We start from the raw sequence: 17,017 nt of genomic DNA, 5'->3' as shown, positions 1-17,017 counted from the left end.
ATTACTACTATTAACAACAACAACATCATCAGTGGTAGACTGTGAAAATGGCCACAATTATTCTCCTTTCTGAATCCATGTCCTTACAGCACTTCTCATCAAGAGGTGAAATTTATTTTACCACTGTGTGAATCTGGGCTGGCCTCCTGACTTACATTGGCCAAGAGAATGCAGCAAAAAGTGACAACGTGGCGGTTCAGGCCTCAAGAGAACTTGCACACTTCTGCTCTCTTTTAGAGGCCTGTTGTTGCCATGTGAACAAGCCCAGGCTAGCCTGCTGGAGGAGGTGAGACCACACAGGGCAGGGATGAGCCAGCCCAGCTGAGGCCATGCCAAGTCAGCCTACAGTTCTGCCAAGATCAGCAGAGATGTCCACGTGAACCCCTGCAGATGCAGGAGGAAGCCCAGCTGAGACCAGAAGAACCATCCAGCTGAGCCCAGCTTGAACTGCTGACTCACAGGACTTTGAGTGAAATATACAAGTTTGTTTCAAGTCACTAAGTTTTGGAGTAGTTTGTTATGCAGCAAAAGCACACAAATAAAAAGTTTGTGTGTGTGTGGGCAGGGGGAGTGGGGGTTCAATGACAGGATATAAAAAACATAATTAACGATAAAGGTTTCTTTGTCACACAAACATTATAGCAATATTAATAGTATATTAAGTCAAACAGAAACATGTTGCTTACTATCTGACCATACCAAAATATATTAGCAAGATTTGAGACTATGAATCACATTGCTCAACCTGCCCAGTACCTCTGTACCATCCCATGGATGTTGCTCCGTCTGGTGGTGGATGTGCCTGGTACCTACTTACCAGAATCTTGGTGGTGTAGGCGCTGTTGATGGCGATGGCATTGACCAGCAGCTCCATGGTCTTGGTGTTGATGGAGCTGGGGTCGGGGATCTCTTTATGGTGGACATCACCGACATAGGCCTGTACCACTGTCATGCGATTGGTGGTCAGCGTGCCTGTCTTGTCTGAGCAGATGGCTGTGGCATTGCCCATGGTCTCACAGGCGTCCAGGTGGCGTACCAGGTTGTTGTCCTTCATCATTTTCTGGGAGAAGGGGCAGGTGAGAGGGCAACAGTGAGGAGAGGGGCTGGGGAGCATGCGGTACCTGGAGGCACCAGGTAAACATGCAGTAAATAAGGCAGAGCCACCGCAGCCTGCCCCTTTGCTTCCTGCACTTCTAAAGGATCTTGGTTGCTGCTGCCTCCTACACCTGGGCTTCTTTTGTCTGTGCGTGGCCCTTTTCTTTCTCTTTTAGTATCTGAACCATTTAAAAGACTCAATTAATTGAATTTATTAATTTGGATTATAGAAGTAATCTACATTCTTTATGGGAAAAAGGGGGGAAAGACAAATAAGGTTGGTCCCTCTCTGAGTATTTTAAATATTTTTTTCTTATAGACTAACATAAGTAACTATTCCTTATTTGGTCATGAATTTTCTCAAACGTACCATCTTTCACTGGTGCCTGGCTTTCGTTCTCATTTTAATTTTACCAAAAGTAAATAAATTAGGATACAGGAAAATATCTGGAAAAATATCAAAGTATTAATGTCATTATTGCTAAGTGATAGAATTACAGATTTTTGTCTTTTCTATGACTAACATATATCACTTGCATAATAAAAACCACACATTTCTTTAAAAAATATATATACACAAAAGGGAAAAAGAAAACATATCAACTATTAGCTACCATGCAGGACTAGGTACATCTTGTATATATCAACATCCTTTTTTTTTGAAATTTATAACAAAAACGGAATATTCCTATAAACAATATTTTCTTCTATCTGCCTTCTTTTTTCTCTGGCCCAACTCCACACTCATACCTTCTTCTAGGTTCTCAAACGAGTAATGCAAATGAAGTAATTCTCAAGGAAATACTGTTCTTCATGCAGGCCCTCCTGACATAGTAGCTGAATCAGATAGAGTTCTAGGCTGTGCCTAGGAATTTGATTTCTTTTATTTTTGCTCCTCATTATAACTCTTTATAACCAGGGTAAAAAAGAAGTGTAGTTAGAATAATTTTAATAGAGCTTTATGTTACTAAAAATGAGTATTAGTAGGATTATATTCTCTTGCAGTTTCTCCTACTGTAACTTGTGATAATAGTAATAATATATGCATGTTGAATGATCAACAGCAACTTGAATTTGCAACACATGTTACAGTTCGCAAAGCCTTGTTGCGAATTACTTCTTGTCCGATGTTTTAAGAATTCTGTGGCACATGAAAAGATTCTGGTAATCCATTTTGGCAACTGAAGAAATCTAGGCAAAGTGACCTGACCAGGATCACACACCTGGAGGGGTTTAAAGCTGGGATTTGAACCTACCTCCACTTAACCTCACAGCCTGGACCTTTCTATTGGGCCTCAGCCCACCTGCACTCTCTGAAGAGGGTTTGTCTGTTGGGCTCAAGAACCTTTAAGTCCGTACTGTCCAATATGGTAGTCACATGTATTGTGACTACACGTATGGGGTACTGAGCACTTGAAATGTGGCTATTCTGAAGTGAAATGTGCTGTGAGTGCAAAATACACATCAGATTTAGAGGATATTATGAAAAAATGTAAAAGTAGTAGTTCATTTTTAATTTTTATATTGATCACATATTGGATTGATAATAATTTGGATAATAATGTTGGATTTGACATACTGGGTTAAGTAAATTATATTATTAAAATTAACTTCACTGGTTTCTTTTTACTTTTTAAAAATAATGTAGCTACTAGGAATTTTTTCTTTTTTAAAAATTATTTTATTTTGTAGAGATGGGGTCTCACTATTTGCCCAAGCTGATCTTGAACTTCTGGGCTCAAGTGATCCTCGGCCTCTGAAAAGTGCTGGGGATTACCGGCATGAGTCACCACGTCTGGCTGCTACTAGGAAACTTAAAATTGCACATGTGGCTCACATTCTGTCTCTTTTTGGGCAGTGCTGATCTAAGTGGTCAGTCGTCTTTGTGCTCTTGATGGTGGCTCCCAGGTCCAGGCTCAGAGAGGCCACAGTCTGCCTCTCCTGTGTTGGGGTGCTCTCCTAAGTTTATCAAGTGACTGTAAAAGTACCTAACTTTAACACTACCTAAGATGAGCGAAGGTAGCGGTGCCAGAGATATGAACTGCAAAAGGCGCAGAGGCCTAAAAGCATCTGTATATGATTCTCCCAAACCAGCTCTGTGCAACTTTCAGGGACATCCCCAGGCTCAGTGAAGTGGCTGTGGAGGCCCCCTACTTATGGCTCTATAACAGCCACCCTCTGCTGTCCCCGGGTCCCAAAGTAGCCTCTTGTTGTGACCTGTTTGGGCTCTGGTTTGTGGGGATGGAGTTTCTTCAAGAACCCTAAAACAGGAAGACGATAAGGGCCGTATTTGTTACACAGAACTGCCACTTTCTGGCACCTGTCTGGAGATCACTTTTCTGTATGAAATTACATCAGGGAGCCCAGCCCAAATTCCAGCTTGGAAACTGATGCTCACCATGCCCTCCGGAGGCTCTGCCAATTTCTCAGAGTGAATGCCTCGTTTATAAACATGGCCACGCCTCCACTCTCGCAGGGACATCCTGGCATGGGGCACTGGGAAACAGAAGCCCTATGCCCGGCCCTTTGAGGTGGAGAAAACATGGGGCAAAGGGAAGAAAATGAGACCCGGGTGTGAGAACCTGGGGGTGACCCAGTAGGGTCAGACTCGCAGTGACTGGGCACCGCAGATAGTCACGGCCTGGGTGCAGGTGGAGGTGCAGCTCTGCCATCAGGGTAGCACTTAGAAAGGCCCCAGACCAAGCTTCCCTGGAAAACATTCATGACCCCAGCTCTTCATTTAACCGCTTAAAAATTTCTTATATTTTTAGCCTCTTTCCCAGTGGGAGGAGGCTTCTATGAAATCAGACTTCCTTTTTGCTTTTGGCTTACCCCTCACACTTCAGGGAGCCACCTCTGAGATGAGTTTTACAAGCGCTACAGTTGCCCGCGGGGCCTACGACTGAGACCACCAGACTTTTGCATAAATTTGGTGGGGTAAGGATGAATTCTGGCTTGCATGGTGATGTCTTTATTATTTTGTTAAAATTTTTGAGTTGATTATCAATGTCTAAGAATCACGAGAGTTTACATTAAGTCCAGATTTCTGGCTTCTCTTGGAAAAAGGTGACAATGTGGCAATGCTGGGCCTGCACCCCTGCAAGGCGGTGTGTGGCTGGGCTGAATAACGGCTGCCTCTTCAGCCAGGCTCTCTGGTTTGCTACAGGCCCCTGGACTCTATGAAAGCGTCCGAGTTTTGGGCTCCTGAATATATTCTTCTTCCAAGCTCCTACGGGGTCTATGGGGCTTCTTCATTCATCTCCCAACCCCAGCACCGGCCCCAGTGATCCCCCCAGGCCCTCAGCTGCAGCTGCATCAGCCGGCTGGTCCTGCTCTCCTCCCCTCTCACCTTCACCGAATAGGCCAACGAGATGGTGACGGCCAGAGGGAGCCCCTCGGGCACGGCGACCACCAGCACCGTCACGCCAATGATGAAGAACTTGACAAAGTACTGCACGTAGACGGGCGTGCACTCAGGCAGCCACGGCTTCTTGTTGACCACGAAGGTGTCCACAGTGAAGTAGAGCACCAGGATGATCACCGTGATGGCTGACATCACCAAGCCTGCAATGTGAGGGACACATGCTCGGGGGGTTCCAGGAAGTGGAGGTTGCGGGTGGTGTGGACCAAACCTTTGGCTGAAAGAGCTCTGGGTCAGGCTGACCCCAGCTCACCTCCCAGCTCTGCTACTCCTTGCTTTGTGACCTGTGGCAAGTTCTTGAGACCTTGATCCTCACCGAGCCTCAGTCTCCTGCTCTGTACAATGGGGTGCATATTTCCTCCCCAGGATTTTGTAAGGCTCAAATGTGGTAAGAATGCATGCAAAGTGCCCAGCATAGGGCTCGACACAGAGTAGGTGCTCGACACAGAGTAGGTGCTCAAGAGATGTGTGCCGAGTGACTGTGTGAATAAATGAGGAATGGTTTGCATAGAGCTTTCACACAATAATGATGTGAAGTTGGTATCACTTATTTATTCATTTATTCGACAAATACCTTTTGAGCACCTATGACACGCCAGGCACATCTTAGTTCCCAGTTTGGGAACTAGGGACACAGCAGTAAAGAAGACAAGAGTTCCTGCCCTTGAGGAGCAGACATTCTAGAGGAGGAGGAAGACAAGAAACAAAAAAACGAATACATGAACAAGACAGTTTCAGATATGCTACACACTGTGAAGAAAAAGGCCAGGATGATGTGATAGAAAGTGACATGGGGGGCAGGGGTAGGGAGTGGTTACTTTAGCTAGGGTGGCCAGGGAAGGCTTCTTGGAGGAGGTGATATTTGAGCAGACACCAGTCGCATGGTGACCTAGGGAAGAACATTCCATGTGGAGGAAACAGCAGGTGGCTTTTTTTTTGGATGAGGAAACTGAGGCTCAGAGAGGGGAAGTGACTTGCTTGCAGCCACAGGTGAGAGAAATGCTGTAACTGTAGGAACGCAGTTGGGGACCCATCCTGATCCCCTGGGGGTTCCTCTTTAGTTTAGCATGCCCATCCCCCATCTGCTACAGGTGCTACTGCAGGTGCTGTGGAGAATGCTCACACCTGCAGACTCTGACAGAGGAGGAGCCTGCTAAAGTGACTGGGTCCCCTTGTCGGGAAGTGCCTGGGAATGCACTCCCATCTTAACCTGATGGCCAACATCCAGTGGCTGACATGTTAGTCCCAAAGCCCAGCCATCTGCTTTGAGGTAGAACAGACCCTAGAGTTCTGGGCAGCATGGACTTTATCCTGAGGACAGTGGGAGTCACGGAGGAGGTTTGAGCAGAGGAGGGCAGGTGTGGATTTGGGTTGCTCCAGAGCTCCCATGGGATCGGGAGAGTCTGGGAGTTCTCTGGAAATCTCAGCTGCCCCTGGCTTCTTCCCTGGCGTGGACCTGTGCCCCTTGCAGGTCTCACCTGAGAGCACCCTGTCAATAGATCCCCTGCCTACCCATCTCAGGGAATTCGGCCCAAGAGAGAGGCAGAGATGGGCTGTGAACCCAGGAGTGCTTGACTGTGAACTCCATTCTTGGCAGGGCTGAGGTGCAGGAGGGAGAAGAGTGAGGACTTTGAAGGCCATGGGGTTGTTCTCATCGCTTAGTTCCCAGCCCTGTCAGTGCCATGTTTCCATGGAGTCTACTGCCTGTGGCGGTGGCGATGGCGGATAGAGGATAGAGGAAATCCCTGGGCCCATAGCTCTCCACCCCCACCTCCAGCTGCGGAGCCTCAGAGCCGGCTCCATCCCTGTCTGACAGTCGGAGGGGCCGGAAGCCAAGCTCCCAGCAGCCGGGAGCTGTCACCAGGCCCCCAAGTTTAAATATAGACAGCCAAGCCTGTAATCTGCTTCCCTTCTCCGCGCCGTGGTGTCTATAATTAGAGCTGGGGAGACAGCCACAAAGGATTGAGCAGCCAGGTGGGAAGGCCTTGGCATTTGCTACCTCCTTACCCGGGAGGGGAAGCCTAGGCCATGCTAGAGGGTCAGGGGCTCACTTTGCAGCTGGGCCAGTGGGGCTGTCACCAGCCATCACCTGCAGTTACCACTTTAGTTGGGATGCCCAGTTTGTTGTGTGGGGGCTCAGACCATGGGTTTCTCCCTGTGCTCCTGGCACTGTCCCTCAACCTCTCCAGTTTTTCCTCTGCACTGTGGCCAGGGTGGTCATGATAAAGCCCAAACCCATTCTTGTCTTCCTCTGCTCAAGTCTCTTCCATGGCTCCCACTGTCCTCAGGATAAAGACCGTGTTGCTTGGAACTTCAGGCCCTGCACCCTCTCCAGCTGCTGCACCTGCCAAGTGCTAATGCTTTGTATGCAGAGTCTCCTTTAACTCCCACAGCAATCTGTGAAGTGGGGACAACTATTATCCTCATTTTACAGGTGAGGATACAGAGGCTCAGAGCTAGAAGTTACTTTCCCAAGTTCTCACAGCCATTGCCGGACAAGAAGGCAGGCCGTCTGCTACCAGAGCCTTGGCTTTGCTCGAGCTTCACTCTTCTGTATCACTGAGTGCTAATGGAGTGCTTCCTGTACACAGGACTCAAACTGGGTGCTGTGGTAGAGAAAGGTGGGCTTCAGGCACTCACTGAAGCCCCACACTTTGCAGATGAGGTAACTGAGGCCGAGCATGGAGCAGGGCTCTGCCTGGGGTCCCCCTGTGAGCCCTGTCCCCTGCTTCCCACCTGTTGCACTCACCCGCCTTCCCGATCTGCACAGCCAGCTTGGTGAGCTTGCCCTGCAGCACGGACTTCTCCTTCTTGTGCATGCTGGCCTTCTTCCTGTCGTCAGCGTCGCCGCCCTCGGCACTCTTGAGGGGCTGCATCTCCATGGCGGCTGCCCCGTCCTGCTGTTTGGCTGCAGGGGGCAGATCACGCACGTGCATACACACAGACACATAGACACACACATGCAGGTCAGCCCACAGGGTGGAGACGCTGGCGCCCACCCCTGCCTGCCCAGGGTAGGTGCTGACTGCCCGGACTGAGCCCTGCATAGCTGGTGCAGAAGTCCTGTGATGGGGGGCCTGCCTCTTCCAGCTGGAGCTATGGATCCCAGTGGCACTCACTGCCTCAGACCTGGAATGTGGGACACAGCAGGGACTGATGCTGTTACCCTGGATCCCCCTCTCAGCCTGAACAAGGCCGTGGGTCCTACCCCAGGTGGTCCCTTGTCCTTTCCCACATTCAGACAAGACAGACAGGCTTGGGCTCTACCCAGCTGGTCCTTGGGACGTGTTATGGGATATTAAGTAGCCACTAGACAGGACGGACAAAAAAGGAGGCTTAGAATGTAAAAGAGGGTGGCCATGGGAGCCAAGTCACTATCCCAGGTGGCGTGGCCTCTTCATGCAGGATGGACTGGAGGGCCCGTGACCATTTTGGACAGAGACTGAGCCAAACTCCCTACCCCTCAACCTCTAAGGATCTCAAAGTCTTCAGCTGAATGGGGAGCAGAGTTCAAAGGCTAGGGAGATGCTGGCCCGTGGGTATCCCCCTCCTCACCGGTGGACACCTCTTTATTTGGGCTGACACCATGCAAATCACAGCTACACCCCCAAGGTCGTCAGACACCTGTAGGAGTGGATGTGTCTGCCTCTGGCCCTTGCCAGTCTCTGTCTCTGGTGTGACTGTCAGAGCCGGTGGGGAGGGGCCTCAGGGACGACAAACGCCGGTTAATACAAAAGGGTTACCTTTGCTCTGGCTGGCGTCCACATTGCCATCCTGCATTTTACCTACACGACAAAGAATTTTAACAGACAACAGAGAACAGACAACACATGGTCGGTCATCACGAAGACGCAACAGGCCACGGACATTAATGTCACAGATGGAGGGAGGGCTGTGCTGACTGCATCCCTCTGTGTGGGGATGCGGGCTGGGGAGGGCCCTGAAGCAAGAGCAGGACTGGCCGCACCTTACCTGTGGGGCCTGCCAGCCGGGCAACTCTTGATTCTCTAGGGGACTCAGGAGGGAGGTTTCTGCTGGAATACTTTTGGCCCTGAGCATGCTACAGATCAGAGGGTGCAGGGGACTAGAGTCTGCAGGAGGAGGCAGCAGAGAAGCACTCAGGACCCCACACCAAGCTTTTTGTGACTGATTGGGTGTTTTCTGGGTTGAGAGAAGGCAAAGGGAAACTTGATCAGTTACGTCCTTTTCATTTTCCCATAAAAGAAAACATGCAGATGAGAGAGGAGAGAGAGAGAGAGAGAGAGAGAGAGAAGAGAGAGTGTTTCTAGAATGGAGAGGAGTTTGGACAAGGCACTGAGGTCAATGTGTTCCTTAGTTTTGGCCTTCAAGAGGGATGATCTTTCTCCTTCTCCTTCTGAAGAGTGTGAAGCCACCCAAGGATGACCCCTTGCCCAATGCCCCTGAGAGTGACCAGAACAAAGAGTGATCGGGGTCCCCATGGTGGTATACGAGGGACCTCAAGTGTGGCTGGGTTCTTGGTGAAGTGCCCTGGTCCCCAACGGGGGTGCTGATCCCTTGGTAGGGGTATGGCTCAGGCTACAGCAGCAGGCTAAGTAGTGTTAGTGGGCACCCCCTTCCATTTCAGGGCCTGGTGCTGCATCTGGCCCCCCTCCCCAACACTCATCAGAGCTGCCTGGGAGGCCCCCACTCCAGCCTTGGCCAGGAGCTTGTGGGCTGGGTGTGCAATGTGGGCAATGGAGGCCTCTGTCTCTTGCCTAGCACACCTGCCTTCACCAGCACCCTCCCATCTACTGGGCCTGCACGCTCACCTGGAGCTCTGCCTGCTCTGCCTACAGGCCTCGCCCCCTTGGGAGGGGTCTGAGAAGGTTGGCCACCCTTGGATGATGGCTGCAACGGTGATTCTCACAGCTCACATTCCAGCCAGCTCACCATGTGCTGGGCACACACATAGGCTCTGAGATTCCATCTAATCCTCACCACAGCCTCACCTATGAAGGGTGTGCTTGTATTATACCCATTTACAGATGAGAAGCTGAGGCTCAGCGAGGGAGATGAGCTGCTTGGGTCTCAATGGGTAAATGGAGAGCTGGCCCCAAAGTGCGTGCCTACTTCCGTCCTGCCATTGCTTCTCCAGAAGCTGCCGTCAGGGAGACCATGGACACCCCTCAGCCCCTCTGAGCCCAGGGGAGGGAAGTTGAGGTGGCACTGCCGGGACAGGGTTCCTGAAGTCTTCATTTCACCACCAGCTAGCTGCTGGCTTTATATCTCCCAATCTCATCAGCTTCCACTTTCATAAAACAGGATGAGACATTCATCTCCCAGAGTGCCCCAGTTACCTTCATAATAATCACTTGCACGGTTCAGCCTTTTGCAGTTTCAAAGGGCTTTTGCAAGTGTCATCTCTTGTCAGTCTTCCCAGTATCCCTGCAAGGTGGGGCAGGAGGGATTTTCATCACTCTCATTTTATAGATGGGGAAACTGAGGCCAAGGGAAGTTCAGAGGCAGCCTGCATTTAGGAGCATCCTCAGAATAACCCCATGGCTGCAGGATTAGTTCATCACTGTCACTGTGCCCACTTTCTGGGTGACTCAGAGGGGAGAAGTGGCTTCCCCGAACCTCGCCCAGCACTGTCTGTTCAAGGGTAAGTGCAGAGCTGTTCCCATGGCCTCCCATGGCAAAGGATCAGTTGCCCACCCTGGGCTTTAAAGTGAAAGACCCCTGTGTCTCTACTGTAAAATTCTTTCTACTGGATTAAAAAACACAAGAGAAAAAAGCTTTTTAGAGTAAGCAGGAATGAATAACAACAATTATTTTTATTTTCTAAAATAATTTTACTGACTGGGCTCAGGGGCATCAGGGGACTCCACTTCAATAGTTGGTTTTAGAAGGCTCAAAGGGGCCTTTATTTGCATTGCATATTATCAGATGCAATAGCCGGTGTGTGCACTCATTAAGCCCAGCTAGCAATTTCCTCTTTTATTTCCATAGTGAACACGTGATCAGAAAAATAATCACCAATGCATATGCTGGAGGAAGGGAAGGATGTTCTGGGAGTGCTGAGGCACAGATGGCCTGGTTTCTCAGAAGCGAGGGACTTATTTGGGGCTCTCCTGGCCAAACTGGTGCTCGCCTGGCCCTGAACTATGGTGGAACAGCCAGCTTTGGCCCCATGTGGGATCTGGAGATGGGCTGTATTTCAGGAGAGCTAGGAATGGGGTCCAAGATGGAGCCCTCAGGTGGGGTCTCAGAGGCCCTTCTCTGTATCTGGAATCAGATGCACCTTTTCCAAATGGGTCTATTCTCTCTGTGCATCACAAGGGGCATGGGTGTGAAGTACATGGATTGGGAGGACTCCTGGTAAGCTGACCTGATACACAAGCTCTGGGAGAGAGACCACTGCCTGGGAGACTTGGGAAACAACACTTCTCTTCCCTGTGCCTTCATTTTCTCCTCTGTGAAATGGGCTGATATCAACTAAGGTGATGTTCATGAAAGGCACTGGAAAAGCACTGTGTAAACATTGGGAGTTAGTAGTGATGTGTTATTACTGTTGTTGCCCAGGCTGGAGTGCAGTGGCGTGATCTTGGTTCACTGCAACCTTGAACTCCTGGGCTCAAGCAATCCTCCTACTTCAGCTTCCTGAGTTGCTGGGAATATAGATGTGTGCTACTATACCCAGCTAATTAAATTTTTTTTTTTTTTTTTTTGTAGAGATGTGGTCTCACTATGATGTCTAGGCTGGTCTCAAACTCTTGACCTCAAGCGATTCTCCTGCTTTGGCCTCCCAAAGTGTTGGGATTATAGGCGTGAACCACTGTGCCCAGCCCATGATGTATAATTTTTTTTTCTTTTTTGAGACAGAGTCTCACTCTGTCTCCTAGGCTGGAGTGCAGTGGCGTGATCTCGGCTCACAGCAACCTCCGCTTCCTGGGTTCAAGCAATTCTCCTGCCTCATCCTCCTAAGTAGCTGGGATTACAGGTGCCCACTACCATGACAGGCTAATTTTTTTTTTTTTTTTTTTTTTGTATTTTTAGTAGAGACAGAGTTTCACCATGTTGCCCAGGCTGGTCTCCAACTCCTGACCTCAAGCAATCCACCTGCCTCGGCCTCCCAAAGTGCTGGGATTTCAGGCGTGAGTCATTGCGCCCGGCCTCATGATGTATAATTAACTGTGATTAAAACCATGATTACAGGTCATATATTACATAGTGACACACTAGTAAATGTAAAAGAAAAATAACTAAATAATAACGGCAATCATAATGCTTCCAAGATGGATGGACCACACCCATTTTTCAGTTGGGGGCTTGGGGGAACAGGGTCAAAGGGAAAAATTATCACCCTAATTTTTTTTTTTTTTCTATATCCAAGTCATTGTGATCTGGCTCAGAGGAAGGAGGGGAAAGAACACTTAATTCTCTCTCAATCGGCAAGCTTCCTCCTTGTGCCTCTCCAACTGTAATGTGCTCTCACCTGGAGTCTGGAAAGCCTGTTAAAATGCAGATTCTCCTTCAGTTGGTCTGGGGTGTGGTCTGAGATTCTGCATTTCTAAGGAGCTCCCAGGTGATGTGCAGGCTTTGGGTCCTGTGATCACATTTTGAATAGCAATGGCTTAGAGCATTATTTCCCAGAGTATATTATGGGGCAGACCAATCCCACAGGATTCAGCCAGGAGAGGTCTTGCAGTCAAATCAGCCTAGGAAACTCTATGTGACTCTGTTAACTCTCGCTACACACCAGCATATTCAAGGCTCTGAGCAGTCCTGTAACCAGGACTAATTCTGTAACCAGGAAGAGATCAATTCAATCCAGTGGTTCTTAAACATCTTTGACCACAGAATCCTTTTCTTGGGGTGAAGACCTCTTAACATCCCTGTGAAACTTACAAGACACACTCCATTGGGAAATCCTGGATCAGGAGGAGAAGCACACACTTTAGAGCCAGCCAGGTCTGGGTTCTGGGTTCAAATCCCAGCTCTGCTACTTTCTAGCTCTGTGACCTTAGGCTAGTGTCTTGGTCTCCTTGAGCCTCAGTCTCCTCATCTTTAAAGTGGGGACAATAAAACCTGTATCATGGGGGTGTCATGAGGATTAAATGAGATGGTGAATATGAAATGCTTTCAACAGTGCCTGGTATACAGTAGGTGATCAAGAAATGAACGTTTCCTACAGTTTCTCTTGGGATATTTGGGGTTTTCTGCTGCAGTTTGGAAGTGAGGCTGCCCTTTTTTCTGAGACTGGCCAGCCTGGATGGGGTCTGTATGTTCACAAAGCTCAGCAGGCTCACTGCCGGGGGGAAAGTGGGTGCCCCCTCCAGGTTCCTTCTCTCTCAGCCATGGGTTTGCCCACATGGGTTCTCCTTGTCACCCTCAGCCACCCCTCCCTGAGGCATGACACCTCCCACTCCCCAAGCTGTCGTCCTTCCTCCTCCTGTGCCTGAAATAGACCCACACCAGAATTAGTCCTTCTTGGCAAGGCACTGCTCGCAGAAGTGCCTTACTTAGCCCGACACCTACTAGGTGCTTCCATCTTTGGTCACTTTGAATGCACGTGGCTTGGGCAGAGGTCTAGGGCAGGGGATGGGAGGCTGCGGGGAACAAGTCTCCATATTTTGCAGGAGTGGTGAGGAGTGAATGATATGATATAATGGATGAGAAACCCACAGCCCAGTGCCTGGTATGCAGAGATGGTGGGAAAAAGATTTTCCCCTGCCCTCAGCTCCTCTGGGGCAATGTTTTCATGATGGAGCCCTAATGGCTCTCAACAGTTCAGGAGTAGCCTGGGGGACTATTATGTTACCTAATTTGGGGATGGGGTGGTATCTGAGTAAAGAAAAGCCTTGTCTGTTGCTCTGAAGCCAGAAGGGGATAGAAATCTGAAATCTTCTAAAGGCTTTGGGGCAAGTGAATGGAATTCCTTCTTGCCTGTTTGTAAGGAGATTAAGATGCAGACCCCAGTACACAGTGGCAGCCCCCTCCCCCACCCTCCACCCCTGTGACCCAGGACAAATGCTCCAGCACAGGCAATAGCAAGAAACACCAGTCCACATCCGAAGGACAGAACCAGGCCCGAGCCCAAGCGAAACCCCTGCCCGTTGGCTCCGTGAAAGAGAAGAGGAAGAACTGTTTACTGGTGGCTCAGCCATGCTATGGGACAGGGCCAAGGAGCTGAATCCTGGCCTGGGTCCCCTTGCCTTGAGGAAATTTTAGAATCGAGGACTAGAGCTTTTGCTGGGGACCCAGATGCCAGCTTCAGCTCAAGCCCGGATCCCAGGCCTTCTTCCCAAAGCCAGGGCCAGGAATACACTTAGGAGAGGGCCACGCCAGGTGGGATGCTGCTTCTTGGGAGCCAATCTGAAGCCAAAGTCTTGTCTCTTGTCTGGGCTCCATGGGGAGTCAAGGGCCCGGCAGGAGCCAGCACCTTTTTGGCAGCTGCGAGGCTGACAGGGTGCAGAGCTGACTCCCCCGGCTGTGGCTCCTGTCTTAAGCGCCTGCCCCACGTGAGAGGGTGACTGTCCCAGCGGCCCATGCACATCCGAGATCTGTGCAGTCCAGAACGAGGAAAGAAAGCCCAAAGTTGGGGTGGGGGTGAGAGACGCCCATCCAACCACGACCAGGAGCTCGCCGTGGGAGACATACCATTGACTAGGCTGGCACTCGCACTATCTGCAGCATTTGAAGCTGCCGCACCGTCTGCTGCTGCAGGGGGGTGGGAGGGATGGAAAATGCAGTGTCACAATGGAGAAAAGCAACAACAACAAAGACATGAACCAACTTGCGGGGAGATAACATGACTCTATTCTTAAAAAAAAAATTATCCTTTGGAAACCAAGAAACTCAAATTTGGGGTGGGGGTGAAATGTTCCATAGAGATGCCGCAGAGGTTAAGGGGAGAAACTCAGACATGGAGGGTCTTGCAAATAAAGCATGGTGGATGACCAGGGCGGTTAGGTGGGATGGTGCTGGTCTGTGCTGAGGTCTGGACCCTGCTGGTCCAACCAGTCAAGAGAGACCCCTGGAAGAGAGGGCTCCATGAAATGAGGAGATCTGGCTGCCCACTGGGGCCAGGAGTGGAAAAATATTCACCAGGCAGTGCAGCGTGGGCACGGACCACTCAGAATGAGTATTCTCCATGACCACCATCTCTATGCATCAGGGTGTTCTGGCAGAACATTTGCTAATGGTGATGACTTTGACTTAACTGGATTCATGCCCTTGATTCAGGCCACTGCCTCCTTCCTTAACCGGCATTCCAGAGACTGCTTTGGGAACTCTCATGTGAGATGCCCCCCAAATTTAAAAGGTGACATCAAGCATGTTGCATTTTGTATATGGGATGGAAAAGGCACTAGTGAATTTTTCTTAATTTAGAAATTAAAAGTGATATGAGATGGCTGAGTTCACACCTTTTGCTCTTTCTTGGGGGTGGGGAATAGTGTTCTATGGGCAGGAAGAGGCCCTACTGGGTGAAGCACACTATTGTGTGAGGGCATGGGCTCTCTGAGGGTGCTGGTGGGGAGAGCAGGGCCTGAGGGGAGAGTCCTGTGATGGCGAGCAAGCTTTGCATGCTGGTACACAGGGCTAAGGGTGGTGTAGAGTTGGGGGTGGTACCACTTGGCATTGGCCGGTAGGGTGAGGCACTGTAAGGGCAAGAGGGTGGAGTGGGGTGTTGGCTTGTCCCACAGGGCTGGCATCACACGAGGGCACAAAGGAGGGTCTGGGGGGTGGAGCCACCCTCAGGCATGTGGCCTCCTCCAGCTGTGTGCTGGTGGTCTAGGGGCAGGGCCCAATGACCAAAGCCTGCTGCTATTTCTAAAAGCCCATCTACCCTGAGGGTGTCTTACTGTACCTGGTAGCTGAAGGCCATCCCCCTTCTTCACACCTGTGTGATGATTTTTGAGACATGTTAATGAAGGAGAAGCACACAGCCTCATCTGCCCATGCACACACACACACACACACACACAAACACACACATGTGCATACACACATGGCCATACACCTAGGGTCATTCTGAAATGGGGACATGTGGTGGGCTCTAAGCAATGTTCCTAGTGGAGGTGATGGGATGGGAGGACAGAGGGGGCCCAGCTGAGGCCATGCTGCTCGTGGTGGCCTGAGATGCTGGGCTGCTCCCCCAGGCTTCCTCTACCATGTCCCTTCCACATTCCAGCATCTTCTTTCTACATGAGGCTATTTTTCTGACATCTCCATCTCATGGGAGTGCAGGTGCATGCTCAGCAAAGGACCCTGAACTGTGCTTCTGGGGCAATTGAGGCTTGTCTTCCTACTGGCATTTAAAAACCACAGATCTGGCCCTACTAGCATTTTAAAAACCACAGATCTGGCCCATAGAAGAGTCTGGGGGCGTCTTCCCCTCACCCAAGACTCAGTGAGGCGAAGACAATGGGTACAGGCTGCTGCATCCTGCCTACCCGCTCAGATCTGCCTAACTGCTGTCATTGTGGAATAGGGCTCAGCCATCCTACCACAGATTCAAACCCAGCATGTGCACACTCTCCTTATGTCCTCTGGGACTCTTAGTCAGGACTCTTTCCTCAGTTTCAGCCTCAGCACCCCTTTACTCTCTCCAGCCTTCTAATTTCCCAGAACACAGCTCAGCTCCATTGTCCTGCTGGAGGGGCCACCATAATCTTAGGGGACCCCCTAGAAAATGGGTTTTGCCTTCAGGAACAAGTAATCTTCAGTCTTGACCTAAGCTCTGTGCCTGATTGGCCTCTGAGAGCTGGAGGGAGCAGGGCTGCCCCTAAAACTCAGCAGGGGGGCATCTGTCCTCTCATCTCCCTTCTGGGGTTCTAGAAGCTCTGAATGTCACAGATCCTCCCCTCGTGCTTGAGGAAGGAGACAAAAGACCGAAAATGTGAAAGGGGGGCTATCTTTGAGATCAAGTGCGGTGACAGGTAAGGAGTCAGCTGTGCTGGGACCAGAAGCCTGGGTCTTTGGATTTGGGCCTGGCCTGATGAGACTTGAGCTTTTTGTGTGAGCATCTCTCCCTCTGTTCTGAGAGACAGTTTTAGCCTGGGTGGTCAGCCTGCTGCATTGAGGAGAGCCCAGTGAATAAGGAATTCTTATTTTCAAGGAGGAGGAAGAACCAGAACTCAGACAAGATGGTAGGTCTGGGAGCACTGGAGAGTAAACTCATGATGGTTGATTTGGAGCCATGTATCTGGCTGCCTTTCCCAGAATCTACTCTGCCCATGTCTTGGATGAATCTATGCTGGCTGGATTTTCAGTTCTGCTCAGTGGAGTTGACAATATTGGAAGGAATATGCTTGGGTGGGGATTTCTACTCAATACTGGAGTGATGATGGGACCAATTGATGCTGGCTGTTTCTACCACTTGAGGCTGGAGACTCAACAACATGGTCAGCATCCTTGGCCTGGACCAGAGGGGAAGGAGGGGCCTCCATGACATGATTGGACAAGACAGAGACTGGGACAAGACCTGGAGATGGAACAGACAGAGCCTACCTGGCCCATGCAGGCCTTAAGGATGCA

At 50.1% G+C, this 17,017-nt stretch overlaps 1 protein-coding gene across 16 annotated transcripts in view; it reads right to left on the bottom strand.

Annotated features, from left to right (window-relative positions):
* ATP2B2 (ATPase plasma membrane Ca2+ transporting 2) overlaps window positions 1-17,017 on the bottom strand; it is a 388,078-nt gene that overhangs the window by 48,213 nt on the left and 322,848 nt on the right. For 8 of the 16 annotated variants that reach the window (XM_030801577.1, XM_030801576.1, XM_030801584.1 and 5 more), the window contains 6 exons: window positions 15,348-15,380; window positions 14,138-14,197; window positions 8,260-8,301; window positions 7,266-7,424; window positions 4,445-4,659; window positions 818-1,060 (listed from right to left, as the gene is read on the bottom strand). In XM_030801577.1, the coding sequence (XP_030657437.1) occupies window positions 818-1,060; window positions 4,445-4,659; window positions 7,266-7,424; window positions 8,260-8,301; window positions 14,138-14,197; window positions 15,348-15,380 (752 nt within the window). The remainder of the gene's footprint in view (window positions 1-817; window positions 1,061-4,444; window positions 4,660-7,265; window positions 7,425-8,259; window positions 8,302-14,137; window positions 14,198-15,347; window positions 15,381-17,017) is intronic. The other 8 variants (XM_030801581.1, XM_030801578.1, XM_030801583.1 and 5 more) reach the window with 3 other exon arrangements.

The sequence above is a fragment of the Nomascus leucogenys genome, chromosome 21 (genome assembly GCF_006542625.1).
Source record: "Nomascus leucogenys isolate Asia chromosome 21, Asia_NLE_v1, whole genome shotgun sequence".
Taxonomy (NCBI): Eukaryota; Metazoa; Chordata; class Mammalia; order Primates; family Hylobatidae; genus Nomascus; species Nomascus leucogenys.
This window is presented reverse-complemented; position numbering and strand designations above follow the sequence as displayed.